We start from the raw sequence: 20,404 nt of genomic DNA on the forward strand, positions 1-20,404 counted from the left end.
TATAGCGTGACATTGGGCCAATAATTAAACTGATTAAACTATCATCATTACTGCTAATGAGAACAGCTACTATTTATTAAGTGCCTGTTATGTCCCAGCTAGATTACATAGCTTATCTCAGATCTGACACAGTTAGTATTATTGTTCCCATTTTACATATGAGAAAATTGCTTAGTGAATTAAGCAATGTGAGCAAGTTCACACAGCTTGTAAGTAGCAGAACTAGGTTTTAAACTAGTCTGTTTGATCTAACACCCTGAGATCTTTCCAATAAAGATTCTATATTGCTTCTGCTGACTAAAGAGAGTCTTATTTATGTATATTTTGGTAGAAAGCATATAAATGTAGTTCTTTTCCTCTTTGTTGGAATTCTTTTACCATAACTAAAAATTCCTTTAAAACATCATATATATGTGTGTGTACATGCATATATATGTGGCCAAAAATATACATATACATTTTGTGCAAACTGGAAAAGTGCCTGTAATTTTTCTTTTATTTCTTACAGTTTCACGGTCCTTTACTCACCTTGGTTGACCTTGTAGACCTTTGTGTAGATATTTCAAAAGGCTGTGTCTACTTGGAGCAGATGCACTTCATTCACAGGTACAGTGACATTCTGGATAAAGGGTTCTTATGAAGATTGGCACAATAATCACCTGTAGTTTGGGTAGAATATACAAGATAATTAACATTTTCATTCCTTCAAAATAGCAATAGTTTCTGTTAAAATCTCTCTTCTCTACAGACCTCCTAGTGTTACTTGTCTGATCTCTGGAATTTTATTATTATTATTATTATTATTAAAGTATAGCTTCTGCCATAGGGATCTAGCAGCTCGGAATTGCCTTGTCTCTGTAAAAGACTATACTAGTCCATCACGGATAGTGAAGATTGGGGACTTTGGACTCGCGAGGGACATCTATAAAAATGATTACTATAGAAAGAGAGGAGAAGGCCTGCTCCCTGTTCGGTGGATGGCTCCAGAAAGTTTGATGGATGGAATCTTCACTACTCAGTCTGATGTATGGTGAGCTTAAGAGGACACAGAGAAACGTGGGCAGAACCATCCAATGCCCGAGCCAGAAGGGATCTTAAAAGGTCATCTAGTCTTGTTTTTTACATGAGAAAACATAAGACCAGAGAGGTTAAGTGATTTGCCTCAAGCTAAAGTGAAAGCTGGTGGGCAAGGAAGGGCTATTCTTGGGTCTCAACAGTTTATACCTCTCCCTCCAATTAGTTTTGATCCGTTACCTTACTGGCGTATGTGGAATAGACCCATTTATTTCAGATAGCTTACTACTCTCCACAAGTGCAGAGGCCATGACTAATAGGAATTGGTGCCTATGAATTAATGTCCAAGTATATGTCCAAATGCCTACTATTTTGGGATGTTTGGTCATTAATTTATACACAAAATTTAAATCATGGATCTCAAAACGATTAGGACATGAGGGAGGTTTGGAGAGCTCTTTATTATTTGAATAGAACCCCTCATTTCTGCTTGTTGACCCCAAACTTTTGATTAGAGCTGCTCAAAATGTAAAGATTCATCCAATAACTTTTAAGCTGGACTGGACCTCTGCAAAACTGGGGATGAAATAAAGTCGGTCTTCAGTGTTGTCAGTTTATATTCATGCCTTCCCTCTCCACATTTACTAGCACTCAAACTCAGGAAGAAAGGTGAAATGCTTTCTTGCTCACCCCTAGTGTGTTTGCATAATGAAGCTATGAAAGCCATAGGTAATGGAGGTCCGCAGTGCAGATTCAGCCAGGGAAGAGGAGCACAGTGTGCGTGTGTGTGTGTGTGTGTGTGTGTGTGTGTGTTTGTGCCCCCACTAAGCCTTCCTATCACCTTTGAAGTGTTGCTAGTATGCAGTTGCTTGTTCTCTTTTTCTTGAGGTCAACTTGCTTTTAAGTCTCCCATTTGCCTTTTATGGGGCCGAAAATGCCAATCACAAAGTAGACTCTGATAGCCCCAGGAATAATTATGTTGGAAAAACTACTGTAAACATGACGTTTCTAATATGTATAATTAAAGCAAACTCTTTAATATCTTTAGGTCTTTTGGAATTTTGATTTGGGAAATTTTAACTCTTGGTCATCAGCCTTATCCAGCTCATTCTAACCTTGATGTTTTAAGCTATGTGCAAACAGGAGGGAGACTGGGGCCACCGAGAAATTGTCCCGATGATCTGTAAGTTAATCATGTTCCATAAGTACCCAAGAACAAAAACATGTGCACAGGCAATCACGTGCCTCATTGGTGTGGTATTTTTAAATAAAAACTGAATCTATATATTTGTATATCTTATGTAAAATGTAAATTATTGTGGCACTTAATTTACTAAATACATGATGGTTTCTTTTTATTTATATATATACATGATATTTCATTTCAGAAGCAAAATCTAGAACAGCAGAATATGTTTATACTCTAGGTTAAGAGAATTCTAATAAATAAATAAAAGCTCTTTGTGTATATGTGTGCGTGTGTGCGTGCGTGTGTGTGTGTGTGTGTATTCACATATATACTCATTTCATTTTGGAAGATCTAATTTGACTAACATCTTAACCTGCATATTAAAAGGTTCTATTAACTAGGAATATATTGTTTAAAAGTTGGATTGCTTTTGTTGATAAAGCTGATATTGGGATATAGTACTGCTAAAAATTATATAGGTTGTTATCTATTTATGAACTTCACACGAAGTGGCTACATAAGGATTAGTGACTTTATCAAATTGATCCTGGCAACTATTGAATTCTAATAGATTTGTGATCCTTGGAACAGTAGGTGATTTTGATCTAATTATAAAGGAAAAGCAAGCCAAGTAATTTTGCTGAGTACTAATCTACCTTCTTGTGAACAACCTTGGCAGAAATATCAAGTCTTGACACTTTTTCTAAGAGGTGTTTTACCCAAGAAATTTCTAAAAGAACATATAATCAACAAGTATAAACTCCTCTGTTGTGTGCACTACACCATGCTAAGGACTGTATGGAATACAGAGGTGTTTAAACCGGAGCCACGCTTCTTCAGCATCTCTGAATGTATTTTGAAAGAAAAGACACACACATGGAGCAGCTGGATAACAAGCCAACATGTAATAAAGTGCTAAACTGCGTGGTACAGACAAGTGCAAAAGGAATTAGCAGTATGCGGATACACACCATGATTGCACTGCCTTGCCTATGCTGTGTTATTTAGAGGATTATTCAGACTAGAGCCAAAGATGATTAAGATCGGGGCACCTTGGCTGGATGTTCTATGCATGAATGTTTTTGTATTATTTAAATCTTCCAGCTAGAAGAAGATTGGAATCACTGTCTGTTTCTGTTTAGCTCTTATAGCCTCTGGGATATTTACAGAAGGATCAGTTATACACATACCTGAACAAGTTTGGTGGCAGTGTCTAAAAGTATGACTCATGATCCTTTTGGGGCAGATGGGAAAACTTCTAGAAGTTAGGACTAAGAAAGTTACACAAAATTTGAAAAACTTTAGTCTAGGGCTTGAGGAAAAAACCCCAGCATACCTAGGTATAAAATACATTTTAATTAAATAGTTAGCAAACTAATCACTGTTTTGCATCTCTTACACATCTATTGACCACTCAGAAAATTTCTCCCAAATTTCAGTTGCACGAAATTTTCCTTGTGCTGTTAGAATTCTATTTGGCATATCTTCCCCTCTAGAGGGTAATGTACCTCATCATAATTAGGCTCTTTTTTTGGATAGGCACTCTAGGAATCAGTCACTGAATTATACGTTTTGACTTATGTGTTCATTTATTTTGTTTGGGGAAGAGGGAGGTGGATAATTAACTGCCCTATTGTGGAGAAGAAAAAGGCGGGTATGTTGAACTTTGCTCTATCCAAAGGTATCCAAAAATTCAATTAGAAGGAGGAGAAAGAAGGAGTGCTAGAAAAGTTCTAGAAAAATATTCCTGATTATAAGTGGAAAAAGGTAATATTCTATATAATTTTACCTTGAATAATTATTCAGTTGGATACATTATTGCTCTAATTTTATAAAAATATAGTTTCCTTGAAGCTAAAATTTCCATTGCTGATTTTGAAGTTCATTTGAACATCAGTAATTAAAAAGTGAACAATGCTCCAAGCCCTCTAAGGGCTGCATGCTCCAGATCCCTAGGAAGGGTTAACAACCCATGGCCAACCAGCAAGACAAGCTGTGCTAAGGAAACGGAGTTCTCAGCGATGCCATTCAATCTGTCCACGGCCTTAAGTTGTCACGATAAAGATTAACTACTCTCCTTAGAGTACAGAGGGAACTGATTTTTATTTGAAGCAGTTCTCGGAGATCATAGGCCCAGCTTAGAGGGTTGAAAGGCTGTGCTGAGCCAGGCTGCACCTTCTATTCACTGCTTAAATACTCAGCACCTGGATGCACTCCGGGTCAGGTGAGTCCATAGATGGCTAGCTATTAATGGAATGTGAGAGTTCAGAGCATTCCTGCCCTTCTTTCCATAGCCTGGGATGTACGGTGCAAAGCCCAGCCCTCAGCATTCTCTTCAGCTTTTAGTTTGCACAACAACCATAGCACTCTCAGGAATAAACGGGATCAAAGGGCAATCTACATCAAGTGAGAGAGCTCTTTCACAGGTATCACAGGGGCAACTGAAATTACTGGAGAGTCTCTCAAATGACGGAGGCGACAATGGGAGAACATGGAGGCTCACCACCTTATTTTTACCCCTTAAGAATATGTATACCTAGACGTTAACTGATGCTAACTGGGTCTTTCCGGGATTGGGTATTTTAAAATCTGTATTTTACGTGCTGTGCTTAAATACTTATAGAAACTCATCCCCTTAATACTGAAAGATGCCATGTAGTTTTCAACTGTTGAATTTCAATTGCCTTACGAATCCAAGGATTTTACTCATAGAGACTATTAATGAACATGGTTAATGAGGTTGTGCTATTGTGGAAAAAACTGAAGCAAAGAGGAGTAAAGGGGTTGGCATAGTGAGTGGAAGAATTTGAACCGGAACACTTAGCTAAATGAGACATTTCAAGTATAGTGTGTATCTGTTTAGAGGTAGAACAACCAGCCCAGGTAAATTTTAATAGAAGTGAAGGAGCTGTCAGTTTATTTAGACTAATATGCTTGAATATTTGTAACTATAACTTGGTACAAGTATTTAATGCATGATACTGAATTGTGACAAGTATGTATTTGTAAGGAAAGACCCCTATGCCAAAGATACAGTTGTTGTTAATTTACCTGAAAGATATGCATTTTTTAGGATTGATAAAATTTTAAAAGCCTAGTCATTTATTCCATTGTCACCTTAATGCTGTTTAAGAGCACAAGTTTTACTCTTTACTTTTAAATGACTACTGCTTTATAGAGCTCCTCTTTTCTTAATCTAGGGCAATCCAGTGCTCATTTGGCCCTGGATAGTGGGAGAGAAAGGTTTTAAATACCATCAGGTCAATTGTTTTTGCCATCAGAGAGTTAAGAGTAATGATGGACTCAATGTAAATTAAAGCCTCCATAGATGAAAATTAGGAATATCTGATTAAATAACTTGCACAGATTAAACTTTTGGAGGGGAGTGTGAGTGGATGAAGTACAGAGTGGCAAAGGGGCGACTGTATGGATGGCTTCTCTCCCCTCTCCCTCTGTCCTCCTCTCGCTCCTTCCTTCTCACTAAATCATCTCCATTAAGTGTCTTGAATACTTTGTAGAATGAGGTGGGATATAAATAAATAAACTAGAAACTTCATAATTGAAATATGACAAGTCTTGAGAGATTCAATGTATCCTCTGGCAGTATCTCAGAATCGCAACTTTCTTTTTAGAAGGGATAGGCTCCCTGTGGCAAGTTACACTTCACTTTCTCCTCTCACCTCTTAGGACAACCCTAAGATTCCCATCAAGATTCTACTTTAACTACTGGTTTAAACTCCATGATCGAATATCAGTTACACGATGTTATTTCAGAATCGAATTGTCTTTCACTGAGTTCTCTGTCATCCCTGTTTCTAAATGTCACAGATTATAAAGAAATATGTAAAAGATTAGGTTCTTAGCGATGATTCTAATCTTTAAAAAATAAAGCCAAGTTTGGCACTCCATATCCAGAATGTAAATTCCTTGTAATATATATGAAAAGTCATCAGATCAATACTGAAAAACAGACCAATATTAGGTTTCTCCATGATACTCTGATATTGAGTATTAACTCTGACCTGAGGTGCTTGCAAGAATGAAAGAGATGGAAGTGGAGTCTGCATGCCATATACAGATACAGCTATTTTAAATACAATGCCTATGATGATTTCTGCATCATTGTCACCTAGCAATTGAATATTTTCTTACTCCCGCTCCACTGTCATTGTCTTAGTCTAACACCATTATCTCTCACCTAGTCTTCAATAACTTCCTTCGCTTCGTCCCAGCTTACTGGACATATATTCACTACCAAATGTGAAATAGATAGCTAGTGGGAAGCAGCCATATAGCACACGGAGATCAGCTCAGTGCTTTGTGACCACCTAGAGGGGTGGGATAGGGAGGGTGGAAGGGAGACGCAAGAGGGAAGAGATGTGGGGATATGTGTATCTGTATAGCTGATGCACTTTGTTATACAGTAGCAACTAACACACCATTGTAAAGCAATTATACCCCAATAAAGATGTTAAAAAAAAACACAACTTCCTTGCTTCCAACTTGCCCCTCTACCATCAATTCTCCACATATATCAACTAGAGTCATCCTTTAAAGATGTAAAGGTCATGCCCACTTAAAAACCTTGGACAGCTTCCATTGCAGTGGCATAAAACCCAGCACCTAGCCTGGCCCTTGATCTGGTTGATCCTCACCTCTCTGACCTCATCTTTTATACTCTCCCCCTCAATGACTGCTCTACAGCCACACTGGCTTTCCTTCACATTCTAAAATGTGCCAAGCTCTTTCCCAATTTAGGAATTTACACATGCTTTTGCCTCTTCTAGTGTGTTCCCTGACTTCCATCCCCACCCAGTCCCCATGACTAGCATCTTATTTTCCTACAGAGTTCATTGGCTTAAACATCGCCTCTGCAGAGGGTCCTTCTATAAGCAATTTGCCAAAAATGTTCCATCTCTTATTAGAGCTCACATCTGTTTTCTTTAGTACTTTTTTTTAGAACTTATAATCTGTAATTGTATATTTATCTGTTGATATGGTAGTACTAATATTTTTAAATACTTCCCAGTTTATGTTTCTTTAGCAGTCTTTCTCTCTCTGCCCCCAGTCGGCCTTCTAGATCCAGAAAGTAAAAAAGAGAACAGGTACTTGACCTTTTTAGTGAGTCAGTAGACTTGGAAATGAAGCTTGGAGGAGAGAGAGGGTTATCTGTTGGGCTGGCTAAAAAGTGTCTTTGATTTTTAAGTAAAAATAACATATATTTTTCATTTTTACCAAGAACTTTATTGAACACTGTATTCACCCTCTTATTCCACTACCTTCTGCCATTTTTCAGGCAACTTAATAATTCCATCTTCCCAAAACTTATCTTTTTGAGCAAAGAACTGTTCCAGGTGTCTTTTACAGTCTTCCAGGGAATTGAAATATTTTCCATTAAGAGAATTTTGTAAAGACCAAAATAAATGGAAATCTGAAGGCACAATGTCTGGTGAATACAGCAGATGAATCAGAACTTCCCAGCCAAGCTGTAACAGTTTTTGCCTGGTCATCAAAGAAACATGCGCTCTTTCGTTAACCTGATGGAACATTATGCATTTTCTGTTGACTAATTCTGGACGCTTTTCGTCGAGTGCTGCTTTCAAGCTGGTCTAACTGGTAGCAGTACTTGTTGGAATTAATCGTTTGGTCTTCCGGAAGGAGTTCTTAATACAGGATTCCCTTCCAATCCCACCATATATACATAACCTTCTTTGAAGACCGGCCTTTGGTGTGGTTGGTGGTGGTTTATTTCGCTTGCCCCACGATCTCTTCCATTCCACGTTATTGTACAGTATCCACTTTTCATCACCCATCACAATTTGTTTTAAAACCGGAATGTTTTTGTTACGTTTAAGGAGAGAATCGCATGAGGAAACACCCTCAAGAAGGGTGTTAACTTACGTGGAACCCAAACATAAACCCAAACATAAAAGCGATTAACATAACCAAGCTGTGGCAAATGATTTTCAGCACTTGATTTGGACATTTTGAGTATGTCAGCTATCTCCCGTGTGGTATAACGTCGACTATTCTCAATTAATGTCTCGATTCGATAACTATCAACTTCAACTGGTCTACCCGACCCTGGAAGCATCCTCCAGCGAGAAATCTCCAGCACGAAACTTCACAAAGCACTTTGGACACATTCGATCAGTCACAGCACCTTCTTCATACATTGCACAAGTCTTTTTTTGCGTTTCGGTTGCATTTTTACCTTTCTTGAAATAATAACGCATAATATGCTGAAAATGTTGCTTTTTTTCCTTCCACCTTCAATATTGAAATGGCTACACCAATTTTGATAAGTTTTTTTATAATGCACGCTGACGTGACAGCTGTCACATACAATCTAACAAAATTGTTTTGAATGAAGTTAAAGACAACTAAGTGCTACTAGAGCCACCTTACGGAGAAAAACAAACGAACCTTTTAGCCCACCCAACGGACTCCTTTAGCTCCTTGTTAGCTTGCTAAATGCCAGGTGTGAGCAACTAAACCTATAATTCTATATAAGGATAGTCTAATAAAAAAAGAGGAATTGAAGAGAAACTCAACTCCTTCTAAGCCCCGGGCAAGTGTAGGGAGAAGAGACCTTAACAGACAGAGGTAGGAGGATGAAGATGTTGGATATTTAGGTCTCGAAACCTCTGTAGGCCTCAGTTAGATTAGGTGCGGGTGACACTAAGCACAGGGAGCAACTGCCCACTCCTCCCAATTTGGCAGGATGGCAAGGGGATCACTGAGCAGGGGATCCCCCACATTGACATGGACACCCAGCATCATGAACAGGGTAGGATGGCATGTCCAGACAGGGAACATGTAGCGTGCCCTTCTAAGCCTCCTTTGTTTCCTGTGTAGAGTGAACATTTTGTTGAAGGCTGGAGATTCAGCCGAGGAGCATCTTCGGGCATGCAACAGAAACAGGAAGGGATTTCCTGGGCCTTGTCAGCAGATATGGGACATGATGCCGTCTCAGAGGCCTGCAGCTAGAGAGAGAAAAGGGGGGACCAGTTCAGGGAGAAGGGCCAAAAGAACAGGTTAAAGGGATCATAGAGTGCAGAGGGCAGCCGATGCCTGCAGGATGGACCAGACCAGTCACTCCTTATGGAATTCCTCATCATTCCATTCTGAGGCTAGAGAAGGAGGGCACAGTGGGGTCCAAAGGATCCTTCACTGTGCCAGTACAACTCACAAAAGACTTTCACCCAACGTAAATCCTGATGCCACCTTGGAGAGGAAGACAGAGGGAGTAGGAAGAGCCTAAAGATAAGAGAGACTGAGTTATGATCCATAAAAGACCGAGGATTACCTAAAAAGGGTGGTTTAAAATATTGGAATGGGCTAGGTTATAAATGGCATTGTACTAATTTTCTTCTACTAGGTGGGGCTTTGAGAATTAGTTAGAGAACTATAAAAGAGCTACATTTTCCCCTGCTCCTATGAGTTGTAGTGGATAAATCTTGTCTCCCTCTTACGTTTGCTATATATATCGTATGAGGACAGGAGTCACACTGCCACATCTCTTGCTCTTGATATTCTGCTCATATATAGTAAGTGTCCAACAGATCTGCTGAATGAATGAATGAACATTAGTCAAGAGTTCTGCACAGACATTTCTTAGACAACCATTAAGGAAAAGAGAATGTTCAACCAGCTATCTATGTCTAGGAGAACTGAGCCTCTTAATGAACCTGGCAGTGTAAGGAAGAGTAAAAACATTAGAATTGGATCTGATTTCTACCTCTGGTTCTGCCACTAAATATCTGTGTGGCTTGGAGTAAATCTTAGATTTTGTTTCAGATATCAGTGCATGAATGTAAAATTTAATCTCAGCTTCTTCAGTAATTTTTATAGCTGTTAGTTTCCTAATGGGTTCAGTAAACATTTTCCAACCATCTATTTACTATCTATTTATTTAGATTAATAACTGTTGAATGTCAGCTTTTCAGAAGGAAGATGTTTTCTAATAAACGTAGTTATACTGCCAGCCACTATTATATAAGAAACAAAAGCTTTTGTTCTGGTTCAGTTATATTAATTACGGAAAACTGGCAATACCTCAAACTCTTTTCCTTCTGAAATGACCTTACCTGGGTTAGCGGTAATGGGTACCTAGTCATATCCAATCACTATTTACTTCGTGTCCTTACCCACATATCCAGGTGGAATTTAATGACCCAGTGCTGGGCTCAAGAACCTGACCAAAGACCTACTTTCCATAAAATTCAAGAACAGCTTCAGTTATTCAGAAATTTTTCCTTAAATAGTATTTCTCAATGCAGAGGAGAAACAAACCCCAGCGGAGTCATAAATGAAGCCTTTGAAGGTAAGTTTGATTCTTCTTCAGAATTTCTGGGTTTTCTCTACAGTGTGAACTGAATAAGGTTAAAATGGGATGTACGTGGAAGACATCTTACAGTGCGTAAGAATAATAATATACTGGCACCATCCTCATAATCAAGTATTTATTGTACTCCTCTTTGAAAATAATTTTGATTTGTTCATTAAATTAAAAAAAAAGAATAATGGTATGGCCCCTGGATTTATAATTTCAGATAGTAAGGATGAGAATTAACATGTTAGACTATATTTTCATGAGGCCTGTTCTCTCCGCCCTCCACCCCTCATGCCAGTTTGCACCTCAGTGGCAGAGTTGAGTTAATTATAGTTGATGGTACATTATCGACCATATGGTACATATGGTCTATGCAAGACTTCTCTTTCATTTGTTTGTTTAGTCCCTTTATCTCCATATTCCTCTCCTGTTCTATTTCCTCCCTCCACCTGCCAGGCAGCCATACTAATGTCTTTAATGTGTATCTTTTAATTTGTTGTATATTGTATGCATGGATACTATCGTGTTATGTAATGCTTCTTTTCTTTCTTTTTCATTAAGTACTGTGTTTTTAAGAGTCATCCATGTTGCTATGTATATGTCTAATCTGGTGCTTTTAACTGCTACTTAGTTTGCTATGATTATTGTAGTGGGTCACACCTTGCTAAGGTCTACTGTGATTCCACTACAGTATTTTGGTATTAAAACACAGTAGTCACTTAATTCATTTCCAAAATCAGATTTACAACACATTTGCCTAATTGGCTGCAGAAAAATAAATTTTAAAACGATCCTTTCCAGCTGCTCTTAAACTTCATCCCATTATTAAAAGTTCATAGGACCCTTTGTTTTTTTTCAAATGCAAACATTCTTGCTTAGAAATAAACCTGGCAAGATTGACCATGACTCAGAATCCCTCAGAAATTAAGACTCTCCGTCTCTGCACTGATTGATTACACAATGCTGATGGTTGCCCTGGAGTCATCTCTCTACAGTGAGACCTTCACCGTGAGTGATACACTTGACTAATAATGGCAGGGAAAAATACGAAGCCCAAGGACGAATATCTGCTTGTCTTGTTTGCTGTGTTTCTGACTATACATTTTGAGTAACTTTGGATCCATGACATGAATGGAGATAAGACTCTGATCATGAGACTTCTTTAACACAAACAGCTAAGTGACAGATTGGAAAGGGCTGTGCTTGCTTTGAGCATGCGTCCTGATCCTTAACAGAATAAGCCTTGTTAATAATCTCACATTGGCTCTACCTGCCTTCTCATCATGGAACCGAGCTGATTCTAGGAGTGCCAATGGTTGAGCCCTTACGAGTTATAACTGCAAGGCAACCCCACTTTTCTGGAGGGTTCTATACATATACCTGACTGTGTGAAGATCACCCAGGTTAAGAAAAAACATATCTATAAGCCATTCTGCATACAATAAAATCCTTCTCATTTTCTAAACGTTTGCTTAATGTATTCCTTTGAATGAATATTTGAGAAAATTTAAAAAATTATTTCAACAGATACCTGTTGACTTTTGTGCAAGGCCTAGTATAGTGGTAAGCACCTGAATTTAATGTGTACCATTGGGATGCTTTAAAGAAAAAGAAGAGGCAAGAATATTTCTTTCCCTTGAGAAACTATAGAGTCAGTTTCTTTAATCTTGTATGTAATGTTTAGTAGTGAGCTGTTCTTCTACTGGTGATTTTAAAAGTTGTCCTTGTCATAGGACTGTGTCTCTATCCACAGGAAAGGTGAGTGTCACCAGTCTACTACTGAATAATACTGTTTTGCTCAAGCCATTTGAATCTGCCCCTGCTTGGCCTGGTTCTTATTGGTTGTAACTTCACATATGGAAACTTTAGAGGAACAACAATCTGGGGTGGTTTGCCAATATGTAAAATGAAATCTTTTGTTCCTGAGGTAGATGAATGGCAGTAAGTGGGTTGAGTTGATTGCAGAGATGTTTGAAAGGCAAGCAGAACATGGTTTTGCTTACTGGGCACTGAAAGCATGATTTCCTTACTAAATCACTGCTCTGATCTCTAGAAGGCAAAGCTTAACTACTAAGCCTCTGATTCAGATTTTCTTGTGAATATCATTTTTGTGGCCTTTATAAAATGAAACACAGTCGTCATCTTCTTAAAGGTTTAAAAAAGAATTTTTATGTTATTTTACAATCAATCAAAAAAGTGACTCCTGATCCTTTCCAATTTTTCTTCTAACTTTCCTAGTAATTAATCTCTGTAATAGTTCTTGCTATATTATTTTTATAACTGTATTTAAAGATCTTTATTAGAAAAGTAATTTATGTTTATTGTTTAAAAAACATATAAAAGTATCTAAGCCGCATAAAAAGTTAGTCTCTTACTTCTTCCCTGTCCTTACTCCCCGTGCTAGCCATTGTTTGTGATTTGATTATATACTTCCAGATATTTTATATGCATATACAACTATTTACAGATATGTTCATTTGTGTATGTTTGTGTACATACACACTGGCTGGTAGTCTAGAGGAATGAGTGAGATGTAGATTCTCTGGTCAGTTCTCCACCATTTTTCTTTTTTTTAACAAATGAGCTTATTTTCGAAGATTTGGTGAGCAGATGATTTTAAACTACATCTTCTGCCAGAAGCCAGGAGGCATTCTGTTGCCATTGAGAGGGAATTCATGTTCTGTGGCAGTCCTGCGGCAGCATGCCAGACCTACACTGTATGGCAGAGGGAGAGTCAATAAAAGCCACTGAGAGGTTAATCCTAAACTGAGTCCTACAGAGGGGTGAGAAGAAGGTATCTCAGGATAGAAGGAGCAGTATGTAGAAAGTCAGGGAATAATAGAGAATGGGGGTTCACAGAACTGCAGGTAGTTTATCACACTTGACGGTGGGAAATGGCAAGTGATGAAACTGGAGGAACGGTGGTCACACTAATCACATAAGAAATGAAAATTAATGAAAGCTGAAATAATGAATGGTGACAGGTATAGAAAGAAGGATATGGAAACCAGACTTACCACAGGGGTAGATGCTAGAGGATTTGGCATCTAATTGGGTGAAGAAGAGAGAGGAGACGATGGTGAATCCCAGTGATTTGAGAAACTAGGTGCAAAGCCATGCTCTTCCCAAAGGCGGGGGCACAGGAGGAGGAACAGCTTTACGCATGTTTGGTTTGAGCTGAATGTGGGAGAAATGAAGAAGCCCAGCATTCAGTTGGAAATACAGGTAGTTGAAGTCAAGAGTGTAATTGAGGTTATTCAATTAAAGTGTATAGAATTAGAAGAGAAGTAAACAGTGGATGGGACCCAGAAAATGGCCAATATATGAGGGACTGACAAAGAAAGATGATGGGCACTGACAGGAGAAGTCAGAAAGGGAAGAGGAAGGCTGTCATGGAAATCCAAAGGAGAGAGGCTCACAGACTTGAGAGTGGTCAAATGCTGCAGAGATAAAGAGTTCCATAGGGTTGCGAGGAATTTACAGTTGACTTACGTTATATTTTAAAATTCAACTCCTCGCTCACGGAAGCCTTTCCTTCTAATGAGTACAGACATTTTATATAAAAATTACGGAGGCTGTCATAATGGGTGTTAGAGGGCCTGAGAGCTTAGTTTTACCTTAGGGTCTACCAGAAGTCTCCATGAACCCTTAAGAAAATCCTTTCACCATGTAGCATTACCTAGTTCATCTATGAGACCGAGGTAACAGTACATATAGAGAACAAAACTCTTTTTGTGAATGGCTTTTAATTGCAGTATTAGTTAACTTTATTTTAGCACTTTTTTATATATCACTTGTGCTACATAAATTTAACTCATTAAATCCTCACAATAGCCCTATGAAGTGGGCATTATAATATTACCATTTTACAGCTGAAAAGATTGAGGTTAGTAACTTGCCCATGGTCATCCTGCTGAATGGGGCTGGAGTAGGACTCTATTCTAGAGCCTTTGCTCTCATCCTTCACAGAGACGTGGCTATGGTTAGAAAACTGCTCCCACACTCTCCCCACTTTGTTTTCTTTGGTATGCTGATTTATTTAGGTGCTAAGTTGTTGAAAGACTGAATTAAAATTCTAAATAATATTAAAAAAAATAGAGAAGCAGACATAATGAGGCAGAATAAGGATGCAGGAAGAGGTTAACAGGGAATATAATCAAACTCTGATAATTTAGATAGAAACAAGTAGTTCTGTGCCGTGACATACAGAATTTTGGTACAAGAGAAATTCACATTCTGAGATTTACAATGAATGTAAATCCTGATGATAAGGAATAAAAAGAGATACGGGGATCACCAAAAATTTTGATAATTCGATGTGACTGAACAAAAGTGGCAGAGAAGGGCTTCCCTGGTGGCGCAGTGGTTGAGAGTCCGCCTGCCGATGCAGGGGACACGGGTTCGTTCCCCGGTCCGGGAAGATCCCGCATGCCGTGGAGCGGCTGGGCCCGTGAGCCATGGCCGCTGAGCCTGCGCGGCCGGAGCCTGTGCTCCGCAACAGGAGAGGCCACAACAGTGATAGGCCTGCGTACCACATAAAAAAAAAAAAAAAAAAAAGTGGCAGAGAAGAGAGAAGAAATAGAATGAAAAGCAGAGTTTGCATATTTGCAAAGGATAGAAATCATGGAACAGTCTCTTCAAGGCAAGCCTAAACTTAATTACCTTTTAAGTAAAAGAGAATGCATTTAATAATAGTTTGCTGCTTTGCAGACTGGTGGGCATATTTAACAAAACTGTAAGAAGTCTTCTTTGTTATTGTCGGAGGTATGTAAGAAGAGAGGAAAGCCACTGGGAGGACTTTTTTGAAAAAAAAAAAAAAAGGCATTAGGATTTCAGGGAGCAATAATACCATGCCTATGCTATGGTCCTACTGACCTAATGGGGTGGAGAGGGGATAGAGAGAGAAGATTAGTAACATATCTGGGGATCTAGTAAAAATATCCCAGTGACTTCATCCAAACATTTGTGTAAACATCACCTCATCAGTCCCAGAGAGTTCCACAGGAAACAAATCTAAATGCTCTTCTGCTGTTCTAAACATAGCCAGTCAGCCAGCATATGTCTTGTCTGTAAATATCCTGTCTTACTTGGAAGTCTTTATTTTAATATTTCCCTCTTAAACCAAGGGTTGCCAAGTGCATGCCATCTTTGCTCAGGATCTCTCTCTGCTTTAAGGACCTGCAGGTTTTCTATACAGTAGTTTTTAAACCAAAATAAACAACCCGCCCCATCTCTCATAATTATGCAATAAGAAAATGTACTAATTGCTGAAAGCTTGCCAGGGTCAAGTTACTAAATATTGCCCTAAGTACTATGAACAAATGGAATAGTTAGCTAATGATTTTTCTTTGACATGTTGGACCAGAATTTGTAAAAAGAATTTATTTGCCTTATGTAAAAGATTTTTTTCCAAATAACTCAATATAGGCAAAAAATTAAATCATGTTTCAGTAGAAAGTTTCCCAATATGCTATTTAATGGACTAAATGTATGGCAGTGAAGCAGCTGATAACATGAGTAGCTAGACCTATATTGTAGGTGTACATTTTTGTTGAAATTCTAAACTCCTGTAGCCTGATTTCTTTAAGCCCTTCAGGAATATCATCCTAGTTTCCTCAGTAATCTGGGCTGCCGGGCAATTTAAAGTTAAATATCCTATTTCTTGCTATCATTTTTTGATATTTTCTATTGCTATTATCATGCATAGCAAGTTATTCTTATGAGTTTCTCAATGGCTATAAGTACATATTGACAATAATCATAACAGTTGGATCCTTCCATAGATATTCAGCACTTAGGCACTAACCAAACCTGACATCTGATAAACTTATTTCTGTGGGGGAGATATTTTACAACACTATCTGACTATTTGTCTGGTTTGAAATATACTAGAATGATGTTTGAACAATGAAGAGGAACATGGGGTGATGCCCAAGAAGCTGTGAGCCTGTAGCTCGGGCTTCTTGTTCTTCAGCAGTGGGGGAGCGTCTGAAAATGAAATAAACACCTAAGAAGACAGAGCAAGGACAGTGATTCACATGCTTCTTTAATAAAATAGGCTTTGTAGTTCAGGCTTGGAACTTGGTCATAGGTAGATCCGTTAAATTCCATCAGGGAGTAATAGATGCAATGGTGCTTCCCTTAGTCCTTTGAAATTATTTAAATTTTCCCCATATTTCAATTTAAATAAATCCAGCCTGGGTGTAGGTCAGGGCCAAGCACAGAAGGCTTGGCAGCCTGGCAGGCCTCACCCACACATTTGGATGCTCTTGTGCTGGAAGTAGGAGGAGGAGAAAGGGAAGGACCTACATCTACTGACTGGAATGTTTCTGATTAGTAAAACGTGATGCTGTATGAAAGGACAGTAATATTTCCGACTGTAAATTTTTCATCCAGGTAGTAACACCCAGAGATTGGAAAGCATTGTTAAAAAGCAAATAATTCCCACAATATACATTTGCATATTTATCTTGTTGACTCCCTAGAATTTTGCGGAATGTTTCAGAAACCCTGCAATTAGGTTTCAACAAGAATTCTTATACTTTTCTAAGTAAGAAAGTCAGCTTCTAAGTAGAGAAAGACAAAATAATATGAGCACAATTGTGAAGAAGGTCAAACTACCCTCTGGCTGCCCATCCTTCTATTGCCAGGCCCACCTCACAAACGTGTGTCTGGAGTCAGTCCCTCTCAAGGACTCCTGCAGGGCACACTGCCCACCACCTTCTTGTCACACAGCACGGCAGCTCCACTCTCCCCTCAGGGAGGTGAACATGAGGACACAGACTAGAGCCAGACAGTTTAGGTTCAAATTCTAGTTGTGTGACCTTGGGAAAATTGTTAAACTCCTCTGTCCTCAATTTCCTCATCTGTTAAATGGAGATAGTGCCAGTACTGACTTAACAGGAGAATGAGTTAATATATGCATTTCGCTTAGAACAGTGCCTGGTACGTAGTAAGTACTCTGTAAGTATTAATAACAATTATTATTATTATATTTCATATCAGTGCTTATCACCACCTGACATAAATTTAGTTTTGCACTAGTTTACTGTCTGTCTCTCCCCATTAGAATGTAAACCCCAAATAGCAACAAATGTGTTTTGTTCACTGCTGTATCATCAATACCTAGGACACAGCCTGGTGTGCAGTAGGCATGCAATAAATATTAGCTTAATAAATGATTAAATTACTTTATCTAAAGAAATACATCTTTAAAGGTAGGTATTTTAGCTGATGTGGCAAGATGAAAGGGTAAGCACTTCACACAAAAAGGGCTGCCCTAGGGCCACTTAATTCCTGTCACAAAGACCATGACCTGTTTCACCTGTTATGGCAGAGTTAATCACCTCTGTGCTCTCATCACTTTATGTATTCCTTTCTTATACACGCACACATGACCTTCCACGGTACTATTTCTGCTTTCCTACTACACTGCAGTAGCGTCAAGGACAGGGAACATGTCTTGGACTTTTGTGTTCCCTTAGTGGTCATCATAAATATTTGCTGAACCAATGGGTAAGGCTGGTGTTGTTCTAATTCTCATACAGCCTGGATAGTACAGATAAACGAAACCAAACAGATGTTAGAATAACTTTTGTATTTTTTTTTCACAGATGAAGATGGTCATATGATTTGTTTGAATTCAGATGACGTTATGTCACCTGCTTTACTGGAAACCAAGAACCAAGAAGGGTTAAACTATGTGGTACTGGCTACGGAATGCGGACAAGGTGAAGCAAATTCTGAGGGTCCTCTAAGCTCCAAGCCATCCGAATCTTGTGGTCTGAGGAAAGAAGAGAAGGAATCACATGCAGACAAAGACATCTGCCAAGAAAAACAAGTGGCTTACTGCCCTCCTGGCAAGCCCGAGGGCCTGAACTACGCCTGTCTCACTCACAGTGGATGTGGAGATGGGTCTGATTAATAGCTCTGTTTGGGAAATGCAGAGTTGAGAGGAACACTCCTCCCATTAAGTAGTCGCTGAAAGAAAGCCTAGTAGAATGATACATGTTGTGGGTGGTGGTCTATGACTCTGAATGAACACAGGGAAGTTCCTGAGTTCTCATCTTGGCCCCAAGAGCCATTTGGTTTTAGTTGTGACAATCCCATACCAACTGTCTAACCTTCAGCAGAATTCTGAGGTGAACCTTTGAGCATTTGGGAAAGCTTAGAAAGACTTATGAGTCTGGAAATGAAACTGTGATTCCTCACCCCGAGGTCCCTTAGGCCACTGCCCACCCTTTGGTTTGGGCTGTAAGAGAAACATCTTAGTTAGATGGTTAAAGACTCAACACTTATGTTTAGGGACCTGAAGGAGGAGGATGAGAAGTGTGCTCAAGGGGCCAAATGAACTACAGATTATCCCAAAAGGGACAAAGGAAGTGACTAAATAACTCTACACATACAGAAGGAACTAGCACCTATGACATGAGAAGTCATTGGGAAAGCTATTACTACAATAAAGTATCGTCGTTAATGACGACTCTAAAATACTTTGTATTTTGGAGACTTGGAACAGCAGCTTCAGTCATCATGACAACAGGACTATGAAGGTCTCTACGTTCTAAACTTTAGCATTCCACGATCTTTGGGTCATATAAAAATCACTCTGTGACTTGTGTGCTGTTACAGAAATTAGCTAATATAAAGATGGTTTTTGTTTGCCGTATCTTTTATACATAACATACTTAGGATTACGTTTACTATCCAAGTGTCCTTAAAATTAAACATAAATGATTATATAACGTTAATTCAAGCTGTGTGATTTTTAGCAACCACACAAAATAATAAACACCTAAATGAGAACTATTAAAAATTAAATGAGAGCACCTAAATGAGAGCAATTAAAAAATTGCTGCAGAGAAACACTCTGATTTAAAGCCAGTCGTATTTTTGCAGTTACCCATTTAAATCTGAAAGCCTCAAATGCTCTAATAGCAACACCAATGAAAGTATTGTGTGTTACTTAGTTGCAGTATACAGGATGTTCACGAGCTATAAAGAACACTTTGATCATAACATTTGCTAAAAACTACTGTGGAAGAGGAACACGTATGTTTTCACCTTGGATCATTTAGTTCATTTTAAAATCTGCCTACTGCCTGAGAACCTGCACAGATGATAGGCTGTATGATGAGGAACACAGGGAGGTCAATGTGTCAATTCTGTGGTGAACAGTCCCCAAGTAAAGGTCCAGGATTTATGGCCATTCTGCGACATCTGTCATCTCACTGAACAAGGCAGAATATTTTCCCTCTGATCTTTTGACTTTCTAATGGACACTGATCATTCTTTTTGTTAGCCCAGCATATGATGCCCCTTCCTGTGTTGGGGAATTCCTCTACCATTATATTTCGAGTGGAAGCTATGCTCCATTTGCTTCCCTGAGATTTCTCATAGTAAGAAGGCAGGCAAGTGACCCTAGCCCCTACCACTCAGACACAGCCACCACGGGCTTCTAATTGAGAGCGAAGGAAGCAAAGAAATAGGAACCACAGTGAGTCGTCCCTGGTGACGGTGGCAATTGCAGTTGGTCTAGCTCCCAGCATGCAGTGTCCAGGGCCAGGAGAGTCTGCAGAGCAAGTCTGGAGCCTGGTGCCTCTGGCAGCTGGGGAGGCCAGACTGGCCTGGTTCTGCTGTCTGCTTCTGGCCGGGCTCCCTGTTCCATAGCCTCTGAGTTGGGTTCTCAAGCCCTCCCAGGGATTCTGTGACTTATCTCCATAGCCTTTCCCCCGCCCTGTATTTACATTTATTGATTCAATCCTTTAATAATTTATTCAACACATAGTTACTACATGGCATGTTCTGTTCCAAGCACTAGAAATACAGCAATGAACAAAACAAAATCCCTGCCTATATGGAGTGTA

At 39.0% G+C, this 20,404-nt stretch overlaps 1 protein-coding gene across 2 annotated transcripts in view; it reads left to right on the forward strand.

Moving 5' to 3' along the window:
* ROS1 (ROS proto-oncogene 1, receptor tyrosine kinase) overlaps window positions 1–18,462 on the forward strand; it is a 112,255-nt gene extending 93,793 nt beyond the window's left edge. For both annotated transcript variants that reach the window (XM_060168411.1, XM_060168410.1), the window contains 5 exons: window positions 509–606; window positions 827–1,030; window positions 2,063–2,197; window positions 10,366–10,529; window positions 18,152–18,462. In XM_060168411.1, coding sequence (XP_060024394.1) covers window positions 509–606; window positions 827–1,030; window positions 2,063–2,197; window positions 10,366–10,529; window positions 18,152–18,462 — 912 coding nt within the window. The remainder of the gene's footprint in view (window positions 1–508; window positions 607–826; window positions 1,031–2,062; window positions 2,198–10,365; window positions 10,530–18,151) is intronic.
* Window positions 18,463–20,404: the final 1,942 nt, after the last annotated feature.

This window comes from Lagenorhynchus albirostris, chromosome 12 (assembly GCF_949774975.1).
Source record: "Lagenorhynchus albirostris chromosome 12, mLagAlb1.1, whole genome shotgun sequence".
Classification (NCBI taxonomy): domain Eukaryota; kingdom Metazoa; phylum Chordata; class Mammalia; order Artiodactyla; family Delphinidae; genus Lagenorhynchus; species Lagenorhynchus albirostris.